The sequence below is a fragment of the Lygodium microphyllum genome, chromosome 8, assembly GCF_053477565.2.
Source record: "Lygodium microphyllum isolate KBCC chromosome 8, Lygodium_microphyllum_v1.1.10, whole genome shotgun sequence".
In the NCBI taxonomy this organism is placed as follows: Eukaryota; Viridiplantae; Streptophyta; class Polypodiopsida; order Schizaeales; family Lygodiaceae; genus Lygodium; species Lygodium microphyllum.
The window spans coordinates 135,629,973-135,654,325 of record NC_141142.1 but is presented as its reverse complement, the minus strand read 5'-3'; the positions used below and the strand labels follow the sequence as shown (position 1 = coordinate 135,654,325).

Here is a 24,353-nt window from a genome sequence, read left to right as displayed (position 1 = left end):
ATGAAAAAGTAAATAGTAAATCTTGATCATGTGCAATCTTTTTGGTAACCCATGAAGCTTGAAGCAGATCTCCTTGACAAACAATATTGCAATGTCTAAGGCCTTGTAGTTTGTCTTGACAGGAAAACAATGGGAAACCTTGGTTAGCATGTGTACGATCACCATGATAGCGCAGTTCGGTAGCGTACCATCTTGGGGAGAGTTGTATCCTCCCTAGACTGAGGGCAACCCTACAATGAAATCCATGCTAATGAATTCCCATCTCATTTTAGCAAGGTCGAGTGATTGAAGATTTTCGTGCATCTTAAGAATGTCAAATGATTAAAGCTTTCCATGCATCTTGACATGCTCTACTTTGGAGTTGCTTTCACTTTCTTGCAACCAAGGTATTCATGATATACTTAAGTATATCACCTCTTAGCTTCTCCCAATGGCAACTCTTCTTAATTGGTATTGGCATAGCCACGGTGTCTTAAAAATGAAAAATCACATGCCTCCCAAAGTATCTTCTTCTTCACCAGGTGGATGTATAGCCTTCTTTTGAAGTACGCAAGCTCTCTCACAATAGAGAAATCTTGGTATTTAAGCCTTATTTTGAGAGACCTTTATGATCAATTAAGCAAGTAATGTCTCCACAGTTTGTGTGTGAATTGTAACTAATAGACTCTTTACACATGCTCCCCTCAATAGTTTATACATAGTTTTCCAAAGTACAAACGTATCTCATTCATAGCTATATATAAAAAGTATGTAAAGCATATAAGCGTTCAATGAATAATACATAATATGTATGAGTAGTTTTTAAGTTGCACTAGCAAAACCATCCTTAGGAAATACATGTTGCATTTTATTAAGAATACAACCCTCACTTATATTGTTTACATGGTCTTACAAATGTGGCGAAGAAAACCCCAAATCTTGCCTTACTAACGCAAGGAAACATACTTCAAGTATTCAATACCTACATGTCACAACCTAACATCATTTCATAGAATTGGCTATGAAGACATCATGTGCAAGGTCTCTAAGGCAATGGTAATGTCACTAACACTATGATCAACAACCATACATCTATCATCCATAAAACCATCAACTCATGTTTTAAGGTGTGAATGTTGAATCTTCGACAAATAATCTATGCTCCTATTGTTTAGTCTTTTGAGCATAAAAATGCATGAAAATAAATGCCTATGCATTTGCATGTCACTAAGTTTTTGTGTGATCATGAATACATCATTTTCGTCGAGTATCAATAGGGCACAATTCATCGATTAATCCATACAAGCACATTGATTCATAAGTTAGCTTAATTAACTATACAAGCATATTGATTTGCAAGTTAGCTTAACTTTGAGTCTTCATGTAATATGCATCTAGGAAATTGAAGGAGCTTAAGTAGGTTGTGAACACGAAGGATGATATGTAACAATATTAAAGTTACCTCTCTTTGGTTGAATTTTCTATCCTAGAAATGAGATCTCTGTTTGTCTTTCCATAGCTCTATTGTCTAATAATAAACATCTTATGTCAACTTTTTGGAATTATATAAAGTTGTAGATTATTGTTGTAGAGAAAAGGTAAATGCATTCAGAATGTGAGGCTTAAACGTGTACACAACTTGTTAATAGCTATAATCAGTAATCGTAAACTCTATTATAAAATGGCCATGGTCCAAATGATCAAAGAGATATGATAAGGATGTCAATTACAAACATAATCTTTTAAGACAACTCATGTGGTTCTAATTTTTTACAATTAGGGGCAATCCTAAGCAAACTTTCAACTTACTTGTCCACCGTGTTCTAGTTCATAAGCACACATACACATCATTTTCTGAGGGTTACTTTGGCATGGCTTATTGTAGGGAAAATTATCAAAATACCCTGCCATTTTTAAATTTTAAAAATCCCCAAAATACCTCTCAAATTTCATTGCGAAAACACCCATGTTTGTTCAAAATTCCCAATATATCCCTCGATCTTTCCGGTCAAGATCCCCAACATGCCCCTAAAATTTTGCCAAAAGCCTAGTCTTCACAATTTTACAAAATTACTAAGTAACGCAAGTTTTAAAGTTTTCGCGAGGGCAATTGTGTTTCATTAAATATGGGAAAGATAGAATGGCAATCATTCATGGTATTATGCACAAGCAAGATACAAAAGCTTATGATTTAGAGGGAGAAATGTCACTATTCTTCAGCTTATTCAAAACTGGTTCTTGTTTAAGACGTCCAACATGGGTCATCACATGGAACAGAGTGGACTAAAAAATTTCACAAACTACAGGGGCATTCTAGCAAGTTTACCTTACCCACTAACCATGCCCATTCATAACTGGATTGTCGAACACAAGGCATTTCCTTGCATGGCCATTCGGATAATATTCAACAACACAATTCTTCTAATATAAAATCAATTAGCAACAAACTGACCTGTTAAATGGTCTAATACATTGCAGTGTAATACTATCATTTACAGATCACTTCATGGCATGAAAGATCATGTGATTATTCCAAATCCTAGTCCATAGAACCCAGACTTCTGTCCATCTAGAAAAGCGCAAGTGATAGCAAATTGTACATGCTTTCATACTGATCAATTATCCAGAGTTCCTATACCCTGCAAATCTACCTATGACGTGCACTAGCAGGAAATTTCAACAAGTTCTTAGTCCCAAAGCAGCCCCAAACCCTCTCATGCTGAGAGGGAGAAGACAATTAGCCTTTTCCTGTGATGTGTCTTCCACTGGTGGAGCCCCTTCTTACACATTAAACCGGAGAGCCTAGAATTCAGTGGCAGAGTATACTTGCATAATTATGCAAGTTCTGCCATCAGTGTGCGTCTGTTTGTTGTTGTCCCCAAAAATCAATTGAATGACCCCTTATCCATGGCACACGGATAACCAGCCTTTAGATACTGGCTCCAGAGAGTTGATGCACTTTAATCACTGGGTATCCAAATGTATTATTCTGCAAAGTTCGACTCAACAAATAATTATCTTGTGGGTCTGGGAGTACCCACGATTGAACTTGCATTTGCAACATCAGGCACTACTTGACCACCATTACTGGATTGCCTTCCCCTGAGCAGAGACGAACTATGACTGATTTGCCTTCCCCTGAGCAGAGACAAACTGTGACTGATACAAAGAAGTCCTAGAGAGCCAACACACTGTTTCTTTGAAGCCAATGATCTGATTAAGTTACTGCATAAGGGGGGATGCTGTCAGTTAGTCATCAGCAACTCCTAAACATGCAATCATATGGTGATTCTGCAGAAGAAGACAAATGGATCAAAGTTGTAAGCCAACAAACACACATGCACATGCCCACAAACACGTGTATACCAGTGAATTGTTGTGGCTATGCAAGTAAAAAGAAGCTGTAACACTGAAACTAAAGATAGTGGGTTGCAGGTAAGGCCCTTGCCAAGTAATGGTAAAAAATTCATTCCATTGTAACGTAAACTGCAAAGTGCCATGCATGTCATTTATAAAACAGCAGACTTCATTTTTTTCCTCAAGGTACTTTTGTCAAACCTGAGCTAATGCTGTCAGTATTTAAGCATGTATTTTGAAAGTGACGTAAGATCCAAACAGCCTTGAACTTGACATCTCAAAGAGATCAAGAGAAAGACCTAGAATCTATAAAATTGTTTTCTGAACCCACATGCGGACTGCTTCAGCAGCATCTTCCCACGCACTATCCAGCATTATGTCATGTGCTATGGAAGGTAGTATAATTGGATCAGTTCCATAAAATGCAGCAGTCTCTTGTATTCCTTCCATGTCCTGCTGATATAGGGGTGGAAAATATCATCAAAACTTCATGTCAAACCAATCAACATCCATTTGTTTCTTGCTTAAGAGTGCACTTGTGATTCTTGCAGTATTGTACAAGGCTGCAGCATTATGCAAAATAAAATGTAGATAATTTTATACCTAAGAAGAATATCAACAAAGTACAAGTGCTCAACAGTCTAGCTAGAGCTAAATGCAAATCAGATCACATAGGATGGTCTAATGGGGAATGGTGCAAAGACACCAAGTTTTTCTGTTCTTTTTTTCTTCTTTTTTGGAGGGTGGATATGGGGGAGGTTTTTACTTTTTCTTTTTTCCGCGGGGTGGGGGGGGGAGGGAAGAGTTGGGGTTGTGTTGATGGTGATAGTCCCCCTGAAGCTGCTCCCAATGGCCTCAGGAGGAGGGATGGATGATGGGAGACCAAATCTCCACCAAGGTGGCATATAGACGAAGGCTGTCTGCTGAATGTGCCACCTCGAAAGTTGAGAGGCTACCAACAAGCTTCTGCACCTCCATGTATGTTCAGTAAGTGTCCCTCCAAATACTAATGGAGTGGGTAGTGCCAGCCTCCCAAGCTGCCCATTGAATGATGTGCTTGCAGTCACCACGCTACAAGCCCCCCCCTATACTTGAGGTGCCTATTCCAAATACATAGCTATCTTTCAATCTCCTCCTAATAACTCCGGTGCTAGCACCTTAACGCAAGCGCTGCTACACACACAACAGATTGTGCAAGATGAGGAAGGAAGGGTGGTCAGTGTTGTGGTAAGAATCCACCTCAATGAGGGCCTCCAATCCCTCCATGACAAGGTTGACATTCCCAGAAGCCCTCCTAAAGAAAGTGCTTCCAAGTCTACCCACATGGCACAAGGCCTCGGACCACCAACTTCACTTGCAAGGCCTTGCTGAGCCACTAAAATGGCCTTCTAAGCTACCATGTTATATCAGCAGGCACTACCACCCAACTGCCATGGGTGCCATTGCTAGGGCTACTATCAGCCTCTGTTGCTGCCCTGCCCTACATTGTTGCATTTTGATTCTTAGTAGCTAACCCCATCTTCTCCAGCTGTTGCTGCTAGTCTTCTCCCCATCCTGGAGACTGCATATGTGGTTTCACACTGCTTTCCAGCATCATCTTTGGCATCTACAGCAGTTGCCTACTCTAAATTCTTCTCCACTTCCACGAGAGACAATGACTATTGAACAGTCTCTACTCCTTGAGCACCCTTCATCCAGATCTCATCCTTTCATTCATCAGTCATTTAACATTCATTCTTCTATTAATTTCTTCTTCTCCTCCCTTTGCATTCTTGTCTGAGTCCACCATGTGTTAGTCATGTTCGTATCACTTACTGTTTAATTTGCAAACCCTAGCATACCTTCACAAGCCTAGCTTTGGTGAAGGGTAAATGATCCCCAAGCCTCCCTCTAACATGTTACTGGTGTTTGCCATGACACTTAAGCTCAAGAGTCCTTGAACCCATCCAAGCCAAACCAAAAGAAACTCTGAACCAAGAGACGAAATCGAGTTGTGCATACTAACGAGAAACACTAGCGAGAAGCAATGTATCAAGTGATCACTAGCAAAACCTAGTTCCAACCAGGGCATTGCCCATTAAGGAGAGATGGATAGTGCCAGATCGGGTCAATCACTGGTACAAATAGTTGGGCAAGCTGAAACTACAATTTCAAGGTCCACTTAGAATATAAGGTATTTGACTGTATACCCTCTACTCCCCCATTCAAAGCCCAAATGAGCTCCCCAACCTATGTTAGAATCAAGATCTATAAAAAAAACCACCTACCTTACACTACTTGATTTTTGTGTCCACTTTCGTGTAAAACACCTCAAAAGCCAACATCACCAAATCATCCTCAACCTATAGCTTGTTGCCTACATACTCAAGTCCAAAACCTTAGTCTCGATCTATATGCACAACACAACCTAAGACCCCTCAAACCACAAGCTCTCAAACGGAGGAAGTAGGACATCACCTCCACAAAGAGTAGAAAAACGCATGGAGCCAAGGGTCATATCTGACTAGCCTCTCAGGGAAAAACTCCTCTCCCTTCCACCCTTGTATAAACACCCTATTGCTACTTGTCTCGTAAGTGTTGAGATACTCCTAATTGACTATTGTAGCATACCTAGCCCGACCATGGTACCCTCCAAGAGGTCCCATTGACCCTATCATAGACTTTCTCAAAGTCCAAAAGCAGCACTATGATCCCCTACCCACTATGAAGTGACCTCAAAGAAGGCAAAGATCTCCAATGTCTAGTAAGAGGGGATGGAGTCTGCTGCTTATCATCTTTGCTGGGGCCTTATAGGCCATTGGCAAAAGTGTGAAGAGGCACCATTTAGTGAGCTCCAGTCAATCCTCCCCAAAGGGAGGAAATGCAGTAAAAAGCCATCAGTAGGGGCTGTTTCCCCTCCACCCAAAAGGTGAAAAAGAAGGCCCTAGACAACACATCCTCTCTTGGGCACTTCTGCCCATCTTGCACCTAGAAAGCTCGGCACATCTCCTCCTCCGTGAATCCTTAGAGAAGGGACCATCACAATGTTTCTTTTCCACACCCAAACAGGAACAGATATGAGGAAAAAAAACTCTACCCTCCTATACTGACTAGGGCAGCTTGCATGCGCATTTCTTGTATCTGCTTACAAGGCCAATGATGGGAGACATTCCGAAGAACAAAAAGAAAAAGCAATGAAATCTCTTAAAATTAACAACTATCTCAAGACTAGCAAGATTGATAATGGTAAAAAATTGTGCCTTGTGGAAGAAAGCGTATAACAATCCTTTAGCAACTGATAGAACCACTAAAAATATGCACATAATCTAATGTGTGCTCTTCTTCCTCTAGAAAGGTGACTATTCGCTCGCTTTATCAACATTGCAAACTTCAATTCACACATACTACAAATTCTTGGCACAAGCCATCTTTGTAAATAACAAAATAAATTTGTGAGGGTTGGAGAACATTACCACAACAAAATCACTTTCAGCTCCAAGAACAAGAATAGGGACTGTTTCAACAGATGGGCGTGGAACTGGAAGAGAAGAGTTCAGTTCCTGTAAATTAAAAATCGGAGCTTTCGAGCTCTTTGCAAGGAGGCCTTGGTACCTTTTGTAGTTTTAAAAAAACAAATGTGAAAAAATATACCTCTCTCTCTCTCTCTCTCTCTCTCTCTCTCTCTCTCTCTCTCTCATAAATATGTGTATATTGATGTTGGAATATTTACATCTGCCTCTCTCTCTCTCTCTCTCTCTCTCTCTCTCTCTCTCTCTCTCTCTCTCTCGTAAAAGGTAATTGTATTAATTACGAAAAAAGGTACAAGTTTACATGATTACAAGATACACGATGGCTCTAAGCCATCACATGCAATCTCTCTGGCTCTCTAAAGCCCTAAACTCCAAAAGAGTTACAAAAAGTCATGGCAACGACGCAGAGAAAATTGCCATATGCCAGGGAAGCAAGTCCTCCCGAGGAAGTAAGTCAGAGTGCCGAATGAGATCTATCTGCCAATGCAAAAGGCCTTTAAGTCTAGCAATATGTCCCTAAATGTAGGCTGAATCAAAAAGAAAAGCATTCCGAATGGTCCAATTGTGCCAACAGCCCCAGTATCTAAGAAAGTGAAACAAGATCTTCATATGTGATGGAGCCGGTGTGGGGTATTTGGGCCGCGCAAAAGCCCAGTCAAAAGGGCTTAGCGAGAAACCAACCACTGCTCTCCAAACTGCTGACAAGAATGACCAGATTTTCTTAGCAAGAGGGCAAGAAATAAATCGATGACAGGCTGATTCCACACTGGTGGTGCAAAAGAAACAATTGCCGTTGGAGATTCGACGCTTGGAAAGGGCTGAAGCAAGAGGAATACCACCAATCATCACCCTCCAAAGAAAGACCTTGCATTTGAAAGGTGTCTTGTTCATCCAGCCCTCCATCACAGTTGCCTTCCACCAAGACCGAGATTTACGCAATCCCCATACAGTATTGGCTTTAGTAACCAGCCATTGATGATCTGTAATCAGCAGATGATACACCTGGTTAGCTGAGGCCTTTTCCAAATTCAGGTGACCTACAAGGTTCCAGTCCTGCCAGGGACGATCCGAAGCAAGGGCAGGAAAGGGCTATCTACTCTGGAGTACCATCAGAAGCTGTCCCCATAAATCACGGTATCCACGAGGGATCCTGAAACGCCTTCTGGCTGTACGAAACGATATCAAGACTTTGCAACTAGCAAGGGTGGCATCTGCAACAACTGAAGTCAAGCCCAAACGTGCCATACGATTAAATTTTGGTCTGAGCTCATGTTTGCCTTCCCAAGAAAGTAATCGCGAGGCTGCCAACAGTTCCTGTTGAAAAGAGTTAGCAGCTAACTGATCCTCAACTGGATGCCATTGAGCCTTTTGGAGAACCACTTTCCAGGAACATACCAAGTGAGCAAGCAAGGACGATGAAGGACTAGAAAACCGAGAGTCTGCATTAAGCACATGCCACCAGGAGCTCTGAATTTGAGTATTACCATGCACCCGTGATTCTCAACGGGCTATCAAGACCCACGAGTGATGATCCAAGCACATGGCATGAAAAAGAGACCAACGGAGTGCCAGCATATGAGTTAGCCCCACCACCCATGCGTTTGGGGGTACATGCATGCGACCAAGAGATCCATGAAATACCTGTATGTAAGGAGTCCTTCTTCCATAACATGAATCGAATGCACTAAGTAAGAGCATTCAATGTAGTAGTAGTCCAAGGCAGCAATGGCAAGAAATATGTGAGCATTGGCAACATAATTGTCTGAGCCACTTTGAGGCGAACATGGAAAGGCCAAGCCTATGACTTCCAATACAGAAACTTAGCTGTCAGTTTCTGCGAAATCCACTCTAGTAGTTGCTTCGGCCGAACATCAACACCCAAAGGGTACCCTAGATGCCTGACAATGGAACCACGGGGAACAACCATTCCCTGCCAGTCCAGTGACTGCAAATCTGACTCCGTGCAACTAAGAATGGCTGATTTCAAAGCATTGATATGAAGACCAGAAGCAGGCCCAAATAGAGTCCAAACATCTAATGCTTTGAGAAGATTATCCTTATCCGCATGCAAAATCATAAAGCTGTCATCAGCCAGAAATTGACTAATGAAGTGCTGTCCAAAAGGAAAAGACAATCCAGCCAACTGAGTAGAAGCTGCCATATGAGATAACATTGAAAGCACCGGATGAGTCGCAAGGGCAAAAAAGAGCGGACTCAAAGGGCAACCCTGTCTCACAGAGCGTGCAAGGACAAAAGGCTCGATAACACCACCATTCAGCATAACTCGCGAAGAAGCCGCAACACTAATGGTGTAAATCAAACGAGCCATCCGAGTACCAAAGCCCATAGTAGACATAAGGTCTGCAATGAAGGACCAGTCTAAATAATCAAACGCCATTTCCAGGTTCAGTTGAATCAATACCACCTCCTGATTAGAGTGCCTCGCATAGTCAATAGCCAGTTGCACATTCAAGACATTATGCAAAATGTTTCAGTCCTTAATAAAACCATATTGAAGAGGATGCACAATGGCGAGAAGATGCTTATGGAGCCGATTCGCCATTACTTTGGAAAAGATTTCATACAAAGAACCCATCAAGGAAATTGGTCGCCAATGTGTCAACATCGACGGCGAAGGAAGTTTTGGAAGCAGTTTGATAAGTCCTTTCCACGAGGAAGGCATGAACCCCGTTTCCCAAACCTGCTGAAACATAGCCGTCAATGGTTTCACCAGACTGGTAGCAAAGACCTCAAAGAATTCATTGGTGAGACCATCCCAGCCGAGACTTTTATCCTTGGGCAAATGTAACAAAACATCCATAACCTCTGCCTCAGAAATATCTGTCTCCAAAGTAGTTTGCATGTCATGTGGAACCTGATTGTGAGCCAAATCATAGAAGACTGAGCGAGCATGAGTAGTTTGGTCCGAAGACGAAGGAGTAGAACCAAGAAGGTCTAGAAAATAATTCCTACACATATTCATGATAGTCTGAGGATCAGTGACCATATGACCTTCTGCATCCTGGAGTCTAGTCATATTCTCTCAAGCGGGAGATCCATGAAGAGCACGAAAGAACTTATGAGTTTGACAAGCACTATCTTGCAAATTCTCTGTCAAATTTTGCAATTTGGCCTGTTGGTAAGATTTCAACTGAAACTCTTTAAGAAGATCAGCCAAACGCATAGCCAATGGCAGCAGAAATACATCATCTGGAGTCTCCACCAGTAGAGAATGAACCAAAACCAGTAATTCCTCTGCGGCGTGTCGACGCCGCCGACAAAAAGAGACATGACGGATCCCATACTGCCGTGCAACCTGCTGCACATTAGAGAGCAATCGTTCAAAATAAGCATTGCCCTCAGACGGGAAGTCCAATAAAAATCTATCAATCAATTGCTGCATATAACCCTGAAAGATTGAATGCTTCGAATAAGACAAGTTGAAACGCAGAGGGAGTCTATCTAGAAATTGCTTAAAAGGTGCAATGGGTTGTGCAAGCATTTCAAGCTGTAGAGGAAAATGGTCCGACAGGTCGTATTGCTGCAACACTTTCATTTCCAGGATCTCAGGGAAAAAAGCATCATCCTGCATGATGTACATGCGGTCCAACCGCAACCATGTAGATGTATACTGTGCCGAATGAAAAGTAAATCCTGTCGAAGAAGGGTGTAGCCATGACCAGAGATCTTGTTGAAGTGCGGCAAGAGCAAATGCATTCCACACACGGCTTTCCGAAGTATCCATCACCGAATGCTCTAATGTGGACTGCGAAGGATCAACACACATTAAAATCCCCCATCAAGAAACCCTGTCTGCCAAGTGACAAGGAGGCCTTCAAAGTATTCCAAAGATCCTGGCGAGATAAAGGGTCATTTGGAGCATAGAGCCCAAGTAACCATAAGATCTCTCCTTCAAATAAAACTTCAATCACCACAAAACGACCATGTACATCATTTTTTATAAGAACAGGTTGATATTTCTCATGGACAATCATAAGCACACCAGAATAATGCATGGCATGAGCCCCTGCATAAAACAAGCAAAAGCCATGGCAATCCACAACTTTTCCTACTTCGCCGTGACTCTTGTGCTCAACAGCACACAAGACATCCCACTGATTCTCATGCAATAAACTCCACATGGCATGTTGCTTATTGCGAGAACAAATGACTCTCACATTCCACATGGCTATCTTCATGTATATTCAAAAAGAAGATCAAGAACGAGGCAATACTTGCCTCGATTTAACCTTCTCTGCAAGAATGTCAAGGATTCCCTCGTCCAAGAAATCAACCAACACGGCAAAAGAGTTCCAACGGGCAGATTTAGAGGTAGACGGTATATCCACTAACTTAGGGATGGAACAGGGATAACGCCGATCCCATGGGGTAATCACATTAACTCTAGCATCGAAAGCCAACTTAGCAGGCGGGCCCTTCAGACCATCCGATATACTTTCCTCATGGGCGGATTGCGAGGAACAGAAGAAACCCTAGCATGAGAAGGGGGCTCTGACGACATGTCTTTCCTGTGCATATAAGTACGCAAGGAATCTTGAGAAGCATTAGGCACAATATCCGCCATGCCAGCATCAAACCTTTTATCTTTTTTGGCACGTACATCCACCCAATCATTACCACGGGAATCCAAGCCCGAAACATGTTGTTTGCCTTTATCCAAAACTTTAGGGGCCTGGGTCGCATCTTGCGACGGAGCATCAAGCACCATATCTTCCCTGGGAGGCAAAACATGCTCCGCATCTGAAGTCTATTGCTTTTCTGGACATTCAGCCATAAAATGCCCCAATTTACCACACGAAAAACAGTGGCCTGCAAAGTTACCCCATTTCAGTCGAAAGTGCAAAGGATGCATGCCAAAGCAATTAAGACGTAACCAAGCAGGCCTTTTCCGAGCCGTGTCCCATAACATACACAAACAGTTACGATTCGTAGCCCTTAGGCTCGGGGGGACCAAAACAGTGCCCACAATGGCCATGGCATCCTTTAACAGTGACCAACAAACAGCCAAACAGTTTTCCACCTCAACCCACACCGGGCATTCATGTTGAAGCAAGCGCTGAAAATCTGCCATTGGGCGCCATGGCACAACATGGACCAAACGGCGATCAAAGAATAGTGGCAGTTTAGACAGCAGATCAACACACTGCTTCTCGGATTTCAATAGCACCTCATAAAAGCCTCGCGGCCCTACAAAAATCTCTTCAACACACTCTCCTTGTAGTAGACTGTGCAGCCACTAGCAAATATGAGCAAGCACTGGAATCCTGTCAGTGAAGAAGAGTATAATAGCGCGTTCATAAAACACCGAGAAGGAGCGCAAGACATATGTCGGGTCCACAGTAGCTTCCAGAACATCTTCAATTCCAGAGTCGGAAAACGCTTCATGATTATGTTGAACAACCAAGCAGGGTGTTGACAAACTCCAACAAATGCTCCCAATCAACATCCCGAGAATCCACAGAATCAGAAGCAACCTGCGCATAAGAACGTTCCTGATGATTCATTGTCTCTTCCGAAGTATGCTTGATGCGTTTGCCCGCAGGCTGGAAGTCAAGACCAGGGGGCATCTCCTCCGTACACGGAACCATATCCTCTGGTTCCTCTGTATCAGAATCCGGACCAAGGGCTGCCACCGTTTGGTCGAGAAATGCCATATCCAAACCAGCCATATTGTATCACCACTTGTGCAGGATGGATGCTGCACCAAAAGCTCACAGAAGCCAAAAACAGCACAGGCCTCTCTCGCTCTCTGTTTCTCTCACTATATGTCTGCTGTGTCACAGATCTCTGACTGCTATGATAGAAATCTGCACCTCTGTAACACACTCTCTCTCTCTCTCTCTCTCTCTCTCTCTCTCTCTCTCTCTCTACAGGAGCAGATCAGCTCTCTGATCTGTGCAGGGTTGCAGTCGCGTGCTGCCAGGTGATGTCTCTCTTTCTCTGACTCGGTACAGCAAAACGCACAGGGCAGACACCCACGGACAGCAGACGCAACGAGCAGTATTCTCAGCTCTGTGCGGTCTCCTTCCAGAGCTCGCGATAGGACAGAGCACAGCTCCTCTCTGTGCTGTATGTCAAAGGCGCCTCACAGGCCCACAGGTATACAGTGCGCCATGGACAGCATAGCGTTTGACGAAAGGCGACTACAGAGTGGACGTGCAGGATCAGAAACTGAGTCGAGGAGGTGCCGGAGACGAGCAGGAGATGCAGGGAAAATCGCTGCAGCAGGAATCTCAGGGCACGAGTAGATTCGCCATCGCCATCTCCTCGCTCTCTCTCTCTCTCTCTCTCTCTCTCTCTCTCTCTCTCTCTCTCTCCACGGCTGCCTCAGCTCTGCGCGCTGACACAGAGCAGGACACCGCAGGCTTGCAGGCGTCGACGGGGTCAACGGAAGGTCAGGTCGCCATCGCTCCGTCCGCGTCCTCTCTCTCTCTCTCTCTCTCTCTCTCTCTCTCTCTCTCTCTCTCTCCACGGCTGCCTCAGCTCTGCGCGCTGACACAGAGCAGGACACCGCAGGCTTGCAGGCGTCGACGGGGTCAACGGAAGGTCAGGTCGCCATCGCTCCGTCCGCGTCCTCTCTCTCTCTCTCTCTCTCTCTCTCTCTCTCTCTCTCTCCAAAACAAAAGATCACCCAAGAACTGCAAGGTATTGTCATACAGGTGGGCCCCAGAAAGAGAGGCGAAAAGTACTCCACACTATGGAGTAGCCTCGACAAAATCAAAGATGGCTGGCACAAAAAGAAGCATGGAAACAATTTGAGATATTTGCCAAATCCAAGGCCAAGAGATCAATAACATTAAAGAGGTCATGAATGCTTTACATAATGAGGCAATGCAATAATTGATGAGGAAAAGAAAAACACATGCATGCAAGTATGATGAGATGCAAGCACATTTCACCTCATGGAAGGTAGACATTAAAGCATGCCTTCAATAGAGGGAAATGGTAATTGAAGGATTGACCAATGCAATGGCCAGCTACAAAAATCAGTTTGATTTCCTTGTTAAGCTAAAGAAGGCACATAGACATTAAACCTTCATTGTGCTCATTAAACAACCCCAAAACTCACAAGTACTAAGTGTGTCCATCTGTCCCATAAGCAAACCCACAAAAATTTGGTTGGTTCCATCTCAATAAATAGAAGTGTGCACCGACTGCTGTCACCTTCTTTCAAACTACTGCATTTACTGTCTAAAGCAGACCAACCTGCTGTCACCAGCTCTTGGAGGAGGACTACATCAGCACTTGACTCATTCTTCTGCCACCCTACCTGCTGGTCACAGCTGCAGCTTCTTGCCATCATCTGTTCGGGCTGCATTGACTGTTTTCAGCCTCTAATCATCTCCACCCTGCTGTTGATTGACTCCCAAGATTGCTGTTCAGGCTGCCTTGACTGCCACATCATCATTCTTTCAGTCAACTGCTGCATGTTTGTGTTTTCAGTATCCTTCATCAGCCAGAGACTGTGGCTAGGCAGTACATTGCTGTCTTTAACTTCTCCAACCTCAAAGACCCACTGCATTTTGGTTTCCAGCCTGCTCCCCAGCTGTTCACAGTCTTCTACATCAATCTAATACATTGACTGCCCATGGCTGCTGTGTTTCATCACTCTCAGCTCCAATATACTACATCTTCATTGTACCTCGAAATAATGGTTGATGCACTCGTGATCATCACAGGAGGACACTCCTCCCTCAACCCACTCCCATGAGAGCCATCAGCTATTTAACTACTCTAGCTTTATTCATTTATTCATTATTCAGCATCCATTATTAACTTTATCTTCATTCTATAGATTTGCCTTGCGTTAGTATCTTCATTCTATAGATTTGCCTTGTGTTAGTATCTTCATTCCCTGTGTTTCAGTCCTGGTTGTACGCTCTGTGTGTTTTCCTTTCCAAACCCTTGCATACCTCCACTGAAGCAAGAGAAAGGAGAAATCTTGCAGTATACACATGGAATGTTAGCAACACTTGGAGTTATTTCTACAATGGTTACCTTCTATTTTCTTTCCAATGAAAAGTTATTGAGATACCCTACAGCAGCTTGCGTTGGGGCTTATTGCAAAGCGGTTACCTTCCATTTTTCCAAGAGCAACTTATTGAGATAGGCAAACTCTTTCAAGACCATGCAAATGTCTTCGTGTCAGCACAATTAAAGAAGAACGAGAAGAGAAGAGAAATGGCTCAAAGTTTATGGACAGTTGATCCCATCCTTCCCAAGCAATCATTAAGGAATTCAAAGTTTTGAGTTTATTGATCAAAATGACATTGGTTTTCAAATACCAATTACAAATAGAATCAAATCATGATCACAATCTCAATCTCAAGGCACCTTGAGAAATGTAACAAAAATAAAACGAGCTAATTACTTATAATTACAACAGAACAATCACTCACTCTCTAAACATTAGGATGTGAGCTTTCCTTTTTCTCAAAATAGCTACTTTCTAGGGATGAGTGCCTGTTTTTTCCTTTCAAAATGGCTGCTTTTGAATGCTTCCTTGGGATGTGAAACCAGTTTCTTAGAATTTCCCAATTTCATACATTTAACCTTCATTCAAGAAATTCAAAATTATGCATGCAAACCTAGGTTGCATTTTAGCTGCAAACACATCATCGTCAATTTTGTGAAGTGCACTTTCTTGGAATGTGTGCTTTCCTTTTTCTCAAAACAGCTGCTTTTTCTCAAAATGGCTGCTTTTGAATGCTTTCATTGAATGTGTGTTTTCATATCATCAAAACAACCCCCTCCTAGGATGTCACAATTCACAGATTTAACCCTTCATTCAAGAAACTCAACTTTGGGCATGCAAACGTAGGCGACATTTTAGCTCAAAACACACCATCATCAACTTTGTAAGCCAAAACAGGAAAGGAAAGATCAATCTGAAAAATCTCAAAACAACAGAGTTAACCCACACTAAGACCGTAAATATACTGCATACTAAATTTATCCCAACCCTACCTCTAGCCTTGCTAAACTCAAGCCACAAAATGATATGCTACTCAAATATGTGCAAAACAACAAACTTTGCATGACACAATTTTGTGCCAAAACATGTTTTATGACCTAAGAAATCATTTTAGACATAGTCTACATATCATTCAAAAACTTATTTATGCTACATAATAATGAATAATGTTTCACTATGACCCCTAGACCATCCCAGCGAGTGTGTGGATGGCTAAGTGAGAGCTAACAAAGACAGGTAGGAATATAAGCACCTACTTTTGAACAAGAGATGTCGGCATGTCTTTAGAGAAAAAGGTCTCCCTACATAGTGAGACATTGTAGGCAAAGGCCTTTGCTGCAAAGCTCAAAGTCACCTGTCATATATAGGCTAGTGGTTAGCCTACATCACTCACTTTTAATCTTTTAGTGGATCCACATAAAAGAGCCATAAGATCATCTAGCAAACCTTCACAATAAACTCCAAGCACTCACCTTGATGGATGCAAGTGGCCTTCTCATTAAATATCTTTGCACCACTTTTCTAACATGTAAGAGAAAAAAATTCACATACTTTCACAAAGGTACTTATAAGAAATTGAGATACAAGACATAACAATTATTTGGTAGTCATAACATTAAACAACTACTCCTTGATGTAGATAAGAACATAATTAAAAACGGAAAAAATCATCAAATAAAGGTGTACGAAAACTTCATAGAGAGATTTAATAATATGCACAATCTGCAGAATTAGCAATCCAAAAGGTAATATGAAAGCTTCAAGCGTTATACATGTTACAATCTTTTGATAAAGCAAACCAAGAAAGTCATAATAGACGAAAAACTAACAAAATTCTATCATTTAAGCAAGCTAAATAAACAACACTAACGTGTTAATTAAGCAATGCCATGCCACAAACTAAAGTGCTAAATTAATTAATGTGACATGTACTAGGGAAACATTTTAACGAGATGTGACCATAAATGTATTATAGCATATACGCATACAGGGTTCAAGGGGCAAGACTAACAACAGATGTAATTGGCACGTGTGACTAAGGGTTTAGGCCTTGTAAAACACAGGGCAGTCATTTAATCCAAATGTACAAGGGCTACACCCAAGTAACTGGGTGATGTGGGAGGCATGCACACACTCGCTAAGGATTAATGTAATTAATCACAAGAAGTGGTTGTCCCTCTCTCTTTTCCTATTTAACTGCTTAAACCCCAATTTGTATATCAAACCAGTAAGTGTTAATGTCTTATTTATCATCAGAATCGAAACCTAGAGTGAATGGGGATTAAGGAAAACTTGGAAAAATGATTGTTTTATGCTTCAAACATTTGAATCGGTAAAAACAATTGCAGCAAAAGGCCCACGACTGTTCCAAAAAAGTCAACTGCAGATTGACTACTCAATTGCATTAAATGTTGCGCTTGCTTCTGAAATTGCCGCATGGATTCAACAGCAGACTCATGACTGCATTTGCTGCAGAAACAACTGTCCCGGCCACCTGTACAAACAGCCATGACTATGCAGGAAATTGACACATGGCATAACAGAGGGAGTACATCTGCTGTACTTGCATCCATGACAAAAAATTTACTGCTATCACTACATTAACACAGAAAATCCATAGGTGTTACACACAATAACATTGCAATAGCAAGCTAAAGGGCATCGAGTGTGAAAACAACCCAAGGACATGTATTTTTAATGCTTAGCTTTGGCATTATTAAGTTGTGCACTTGTGAGGTACACATGTGAAATGCAAGTCAATTAACTGATAGTGAGACCTTAGTAACCCTAATGATCAAATGGATGATATTGGCAAAAGGTGTAAAAAGTTATGGGTACTAGGTGGTATCCAATGTCAAATTTTGGCCTAGAACATTTCATTAGCCATTAGTGTCAATGGTGCCACTAGGGAATTTGCATCCATTAATTAATTAATGCCAATTCTAAGCTAATTAGTGCTCTGAATCACTTGCGTGATAAATTAGCCAAGACAATTTAATCATTGGCCAATCAAATTACATTTCTAAGCCATAAATAACTATTAAATTAATTTTAAAATTATTATTATGAAAGTTAATTTAATAATTCTAGAAATTGTTTTGGAAGGCTGCCACTTGGCCAAACTTGCCCATGCAAGTGGAAAAGACATTTTTTAGGCTGGGGAGAAAGGGGAGAGTTAAAGAGTAAAAAAATAAAGCAATAATTTAATAATCAGATCCTTATTCTTCCAACTCATCATCCTCCTCTCTCCACACTCTAAAGCCTAGTTCATATTACATTTGCATACAAAGAAGGCACCACTCTTTCCTACACTCAAACAAATATTTTAATGAGAGAGAGAGAGAGAGAGAGAGGGGGTCATTCCAACCTTGTGCAAGCAAACACACACACACACACACACACACAGAGAAGATTACCATTACTACTACAACAACTAACATGCCATTTACAACCAATAAGAGACCCTCCCGGAGCTAGTGACATGCCCAAAAGGGACTGCGATACTAGGAGACAATGGTTTAAGGGCTGTTTTAGCTAAGCAACATCATATTCAAGGTGTTCCATCAATGGAGACAGCTCTTATGGCTGTCGAGACAAGGCAGCTTGCTGATTTTTCATTTTCTCGCAATGGAAGTCTACGTTTTCTCTTCTCTTCAGCATTTTCTCTCGTCCTCCGGCCATCTCCCAAGCTATCTCAACAATTTGAGCCATCAAAGCAAGAGATTTCAGTCAATCATTGCTGCAAACACTAATTTACTGTAAAAAATAGGGTTTTGACAACTACCTCAAGATGTGTGCTCAAAATTAAAGGCCTAGGACTTGAATTCCAACATTTGAAATTGAAGAATTTCGAGGAGATTCAAAAGGTCAACTGTTGGAAATAAAGGGTCACCGTGCCTTTTATTATGTTCAGGTGTGAACGCACCCTTAAACTTTGTAAGTTATATATATTCAAAACCTAAAATGTGGTACACAAGTCATTGTATTGAACATCTAAGTTGTAATCAGAGAATCACCACCCATCCACTGAAACCTCACTTAACATGTGGATTAATTTCTAATCATATGGTTAAGTAAACGTTGCACATGCGAGGTATAACTAGGGTTAGAGTAAATTTACGAGCCCGAGACCCGAGAAAATTACGGAATGTCAAAGGCAAAAGTTGCTATAAGTTATGCCTTTTAGACTTACGAATGCTCCTACCACTTTTAATCATATGATGGATTGCATTTTCAAGCCACATAGAGAATTTGTGGACATTTTCTTTGATGACATGATTGTCTATTCAAAGAACTAGCCAGAGCATAGAAAACACTTGGACATTGTCTTTAATGAACTACATGAGCATAGGCTGGTTATCAATGACAAGAAAAGTGATTTCTTCTTGCATGAAATCCACTTTTTGGGGCATATTGGATTGGCTGATGGTATTCGCATGGACCTTGCATAGATTGAGGCAATACGATCATAGCTACCTTTGAGGAATATATATGAGATCCACAGCTTCTTGGGTTTATGTTCTTACTACAAGAAATATGTATGCAGGTTTTGCTGAAATTGCATCTCCATTGCATGCTTTGCAAAAGAAGGATGTGCCATTTAGATGAACAGTAGTGGAAATTTTAGCATTTAAAAAGTTGAAGGAAAATATGACTTCAAATCCTATGCTTGTGTTGGCCGAACTAAGGAAGTCGTTTCTAGTTCAATGTGATGCATGTGGTAGGAGCATTGGAGCTGTTCTTATGTAGAATGGCCGAGTTGTGGCTTATGAGAACCGAATTCTCCAAGGTGAAAAAAAGAATTTGCAGATTTATGAGAAAGAGCTCTTTGCTGTAATTCATACAGTCTACGTGAAAACATTATTTGTTAGAGGCTGATTTTATGGTGCAAACAGACCATCAAACTTTGAGGTACTTTCTGACACAAACAAAGTTGTCCATAGACGCATATGAGATGGGCACATTTTCTCTCTATGTTTCACTTTCAGATTGTATATATTGATCATAAAAAGAATGTTGTGGCTGATATACTATCATGTAAGCCACAAATTTCAGCCGTCAGCATAGTTTATCACACTGAGTTGGATGCCATGAAAGAGCAATATGTTGCTGATTCGAGAGTTTGGGCTCTGTCAAGTTCAACAGAGCAAGGATCTGAAGTATTGTCTGGTGCTCAAGGGAAAGGTAGCACTTCCACTCCTCTAGTCATAGACAGCTCTCCTATGTAGTGGATCTCAGATATATTCAGCATGCATCCAAGGTACTATGCTGATAGTATGTTTGCCATGAGGTCACTACTTAGTGTACTAGTCACTGTGAGATGTATGCAAATGAGTATGAATTTCACCCAAGCACAAGAACTATACTTTTGCATTAGCTTATGATCAATTTGGCATGAATTTTGCCTCAATTTTGAGATAAAAATTCTCTTCAGTTTCAGCTTAGTTTTTTATCAACTTGAGAACCGTTTATGGTCACTTTTAGGATCAGTTTTGCATCAGTTTTTGCATTGATTATTGGTCAGTTTTTTCAATGAGTTTTTGATCGGTTTGAAGTCACATTTGCAGCAGTTTGTGATCATTTCTTCTTAGATCAGCAAATGATCAGATTAGGCTCAGTTTTCAATCCCTCCTATCTGACATTTAAAGAGTTGTGATGGGACATTTGTTGCATTGTTTGATTGGGTCTTTGACAAGGTGAAATATCCCACTCCTACACATCCACATATGAAATATATTGTTTCATTTTCTTAGATTCTAGGGCTGTTGAAACAACTAGGTCACTCACATTGCCTTCATTTTCGAATCTACCTCCAAGGTTCAAAGTTATGTCGCTAGGCCAAAGGGTCTTCTCCATTGGCACTTACATGCTAGCCTTGGGAGGACTTAAGTTTCTTGGCATACGGCAATACCTTCTACTTCTCTACCGAGACTTTGGACTTAGTTTCTTCGCATACCGCAATTTCTTCTACTACTCTACTGAGACTTTTATACTTCTCAAATGATTAATATAATTGCCCATTACCAAAAAAAAAAAAAAAAGAGAAAGGGAGGTTTGTGAGAGTGAGCTGAGATGCGGGGGGGAGGGGGGATTAGCTAAGTAGGTAGACTACAACGGCCAAACAAGGAGGCAAAGTTTCAACAATCGAGAGAGAGAATAGAAGACAAACAGTACATTGTGGAAGACTCCATGAAACATTGACCCCACTAGACTTTCATGGATCCATTCTGCCCATTCAATGTTGTTATGGGTTAATCCTTTTGGGATTTCTATTTGCGGATGATCCACAATACTCATGCAACACTTAGTGTCCAACCTCCCAAACACAGCTCTCCAAAAGTGGCTATTAAATTTTCTATACCAATTTCAAACTCTATCTACTGAAATACTCCATACAATCAATATACATTCTTTATGAACAATCTAGCCAATTCTCAAGTTTTATCCACAATTATCCATAAAGATCGTGCCCCTTCTATGTCCTAAGTAATCCAACAATAAAATCCATAGAGATTCTCATATTCCCAAGTGGTTAGCCAACAACGAACTAGCAAATAAAATAGTCACCCATAAAAAGGCTTAGGGTCAAAACAAGCATGTGACAACTTCTAGCAAATTGCCCTTTGCTTTGCACAACCCTGGAACCAAGGAATGCACAAAGGCCACATTAAGGTCGTGATGCCGAAGAAGAACATGATGGTGTCTGGCCCAAAGCAGCACACAATATTGACAAATAAAAGTCTTTAAAAAGACTAGATCCCTAGATGGAAAGGCAAGTACACTAACTCCATGCTCAGCCTGGATTTGTCCTCCACTATAGAAAAGGGTTGGTAGAAATCTTGAAGAATGCACACCTCCTAGAAAGGAGAGGTATGCCTAACCTCTTCTAGGAGAGGTATGGCTAACCCCCAAGATTAAGCCAACCACAAGATGGGGAAATGGAGAACAAAGAAGTATGTCATATACAGCCAAATAAAGAGGTGAAGGTACCAAAATATCAGTACAAAGCATCCCCAATGTGGAATAGTGTTTTAATGAAGAAAATAAAAGACTATTAGGGTAAAGAAGACCACACGGGTAAAGCCCTTATGGTCTTCCATAAGGGTAAAGCCCTCCAAAAAAGCTTGCCTGCTAAAGAAGCACAAAGTCACCATGTGTCAGCCTAGGATCTTGTACATTGTAGCCTATGCAAGTAACTTTATAATAAGCCTTCTAGAGTATCCAAGCCTAACATGTATAGAAAGCAAGTACAAGCTTGTGGACTGACTACTTATTCACCCTCACAGAACCGCACAAGCTAAAATTACAACTAACACACCTGAAATACATACCCATTCCCTGTAGGTGGAACTGAACAAGCTAAAACTGCAGCTTCAATTCTTGGGTAAGGCTCCTCCCAACCTGGGGAACAAACTGTTTAAAAATAATGTGCTGGCTTCTGCAGTCCAGGTTATAATATAATATAGTTAGAGAGGTATTACTGGGCTGATAATTCTATCATGTGAAACATACCTTTGCTGGATAATGACAATGTATCAGGGTTCAAATTTGTTGCATGGGCCAAATACTGCTGGACTATCAAGCCCCCAAATGAATGCCCAATCAAGATGGGAGGGACAGGTACTTTGTGATGAATAAAATGCGCAACATCCCTTGCATGCGACTACTTTTAGGAGAAGAGCTTAAAAGTCAAACACAAAGTAGAGTGTCCAATCTCCAGAAACATCCAATAAATCATATATATGGCTCTCCTACTGAAACACAACAAATCGACATGGACAAAATTACCTGAAGTGTTCCAGCAGCTCGTTCTGAAGGACAATCACTATCGCCCTGGAATGCACAGGGCATAAAGTATCTGTAAATACTGCAATTCTAGATGATGATGTGACTATTGTGGCTTATTGCACTAACAGTAATTCACATACAAAACAGTACTCCACCCAAACTAGCTATCACAACCTTTCACATGATTCTGCCAGTCACATAGTGCACATAACAAGTACACGGCATAATGAAAGACTATACAGGCTTTTCAGGAATTCTGTGCAGAGAGCTGTTTAGTATAGCAGCTTAATGAAATGTCCGCATATAAGTCTGACCAATTGCAAGTGCACTTGGTGTGGATAAGCCTAAGATGATGTTAATGGTTGAAAATCTATCAACTGAAATTCTATGATCTTTCAACTTAGAGATTCTATAACCAGCTCTGGATTTAAGAGAAGTTGTGATGATAATCCAAATATCTAAAAACAAAGTTCCCACATCTGCCTAGACACTACAAATTAATAAAGAGATTGTGATTTTTCTGCATCAGCCTGCCAGATCAATGGAGCATCATGAAAATTTGGAAATGCAATTCTACTTTTCACCGCCAAAATAAAAGAAGGGCGATATGATTTTACCTGGCCAAGAAGACTCAGAGCAAAGCAGTGGTGACCCTGTTCAGCGAAGAAAGGAAGCCAATGGACAGCCCAACACCAGGCTGCATGGTAGCTGCCATGGAGGAACACGATGGGGGGCTTGCTGCTACCGGAAGACCCTTTCTGTTGCACGATGGCCTCCATCTTCAAACCAGAAGGAAGCTCATGGAAGGTGCGGGACTGGCCATCTGCGAGCTCGAATGCAGTACCGGACGTCGAAGGGGCGGGAGGGTTTTCTGCAAAGGCAGCTGTGCAGGGAGGTGGTCTTCTACGCAGGGGCTGAAGCAGCTTCTTGAATGAGGTAGATTGGTGGAACAGAGAGACAGAGAATGACCATGAATGAGAGGCAGGGACGAACCCATGGCAGGACTGGCGGAAGCTTGGCACGCGCGGGCCTTTGAGGGGGTGGTAGAATGCTCGCTGTTGGTGATGACGATGATAACAATGATGATGAGTTGGATGGTGCAAAGTCCCCATTTCTTCAAGCTTGCCTGCCTTGAGGAGTCCGAGTGTGTGTGTCTTTGATTTTTGAGTGTCTCTCTTTTTGATAGTGTCTCTTTTGTTTGCTTGCTTTTGCTTGGATAAAGTACGTCTTGGTCCCACGAGGCTTCATCTTGCTCGCATTTGAATCTAGGAATCGATAAATGGATATCTTGGGAGTTGTTCCCACCAGGTTCCCAGTGGAGAACAGTTCTCCAAAATGTTTGCATTAGAAAACTGATTCCCAGGAAAAAAGCAAGCTACATAGGATGGTTTTCCAAATCCCCAAAACCAAAATAATTATAATACATTCAAAATCTCTACCTCTTCATCGAGGCACGTCAATGGGTCTAAACTAGCTTGCTCCTCGTGTTGGCACCTTCTCTGCAGCTAACCGTGTGCTCAATGCCAGGAGTTGCCTACAGCTCTCATGCAACTTGCATCTCCCCGAAGAAGGATTTGATAGCACAATAACTGCTCATATCAGGTGAATGCTATGCAGATACACAATAGGACAACTATCCCTACTTGTGCCGTTGATGAGCAGTCCTTGGTTTTTTGGGTGATCAGGAATAGCTGGAGAGCAACATTTGGCATGAGTCCTACCAA

At 41.7% G+C, this 24,353-nt stretch overlaps 1 protein-coding gene across 11 annotated transcripts; it reads right to left on the bottom strand.

Annotated features, from left to right (window-relative positions):
• Window positions 1-2,395: 2,395 nt before the first annotated feature.
• On the bottom strand, window positions 2,396-23,803 carry LOC148032901 (alpha/beta-Hydrolases superfamily protein). 11 transcript variants are annotated; one of them, XR_015691671.1, is made up of 9 exons: window positions 23,247-23,803; window positions 22,630-22,674; window positions 22,354-22,504; window positions 22,173-22,254; window positions 16,314-16,362; window positions 16,098-16,195; window positions 6,789-6,927; window positions 3,538-3,792; window positions 2,396-3,270 (listed from the first exon to the last, which is right to left on the bottom strand). XR_015691671.1 is itself a non-coding variant. In XM_087683580.1 (9 exons), the coding sequence occupies exons 1-8, from the start codon at window positions 23,739-23,741 to the stop codon at window positions 3,643-3,645; spliced, it is 1,209 nt and encodes a 402-aa protein (XP_087539706.1). In that variant the 5' UTR covers window positions 23,742-23,803; the 3' UTR covers window positions 2,396-3,270; window positions 3,636-3,642. The 11 variants fall into 11 exon arrangements, 9 of the variants coding, with proteins under 9 accessions (XP_087539706.1, XP_087539707.1, XP_087539708.1 ...); XR_015691672.1 differs by having other exon boundaries at window positions 2,396-3,204; XM_087683580.1 differs by having other exon boundaries at window positions 3,636-3,792.
• Window positions 23,804-24,353: the final 550 nt, after the last annotated feature.

Coding starts and splice junctions, on each gene's coding strand:
- LOC148032901 (XM_087683580.1), bottom strand. CDS start 23,741: ATGGGGACTTTGCACCATCCAACTCATCATCATTGTTATCATCGTCAT. Junction 16,363..22,172: donor GTTCCACCTACAGGGAATGG/GTATGTATTTCA, acceptor CTTACATGTTAG/AAAAGTGGTGCAAAGATATT. Junction 16,196..16,313: donor GGCCACTTGCATCCATCAAG/GTGAGTGCTTGG, acceptor TATATATGACAG/GTGACTTTGAGCTTTGCAGC.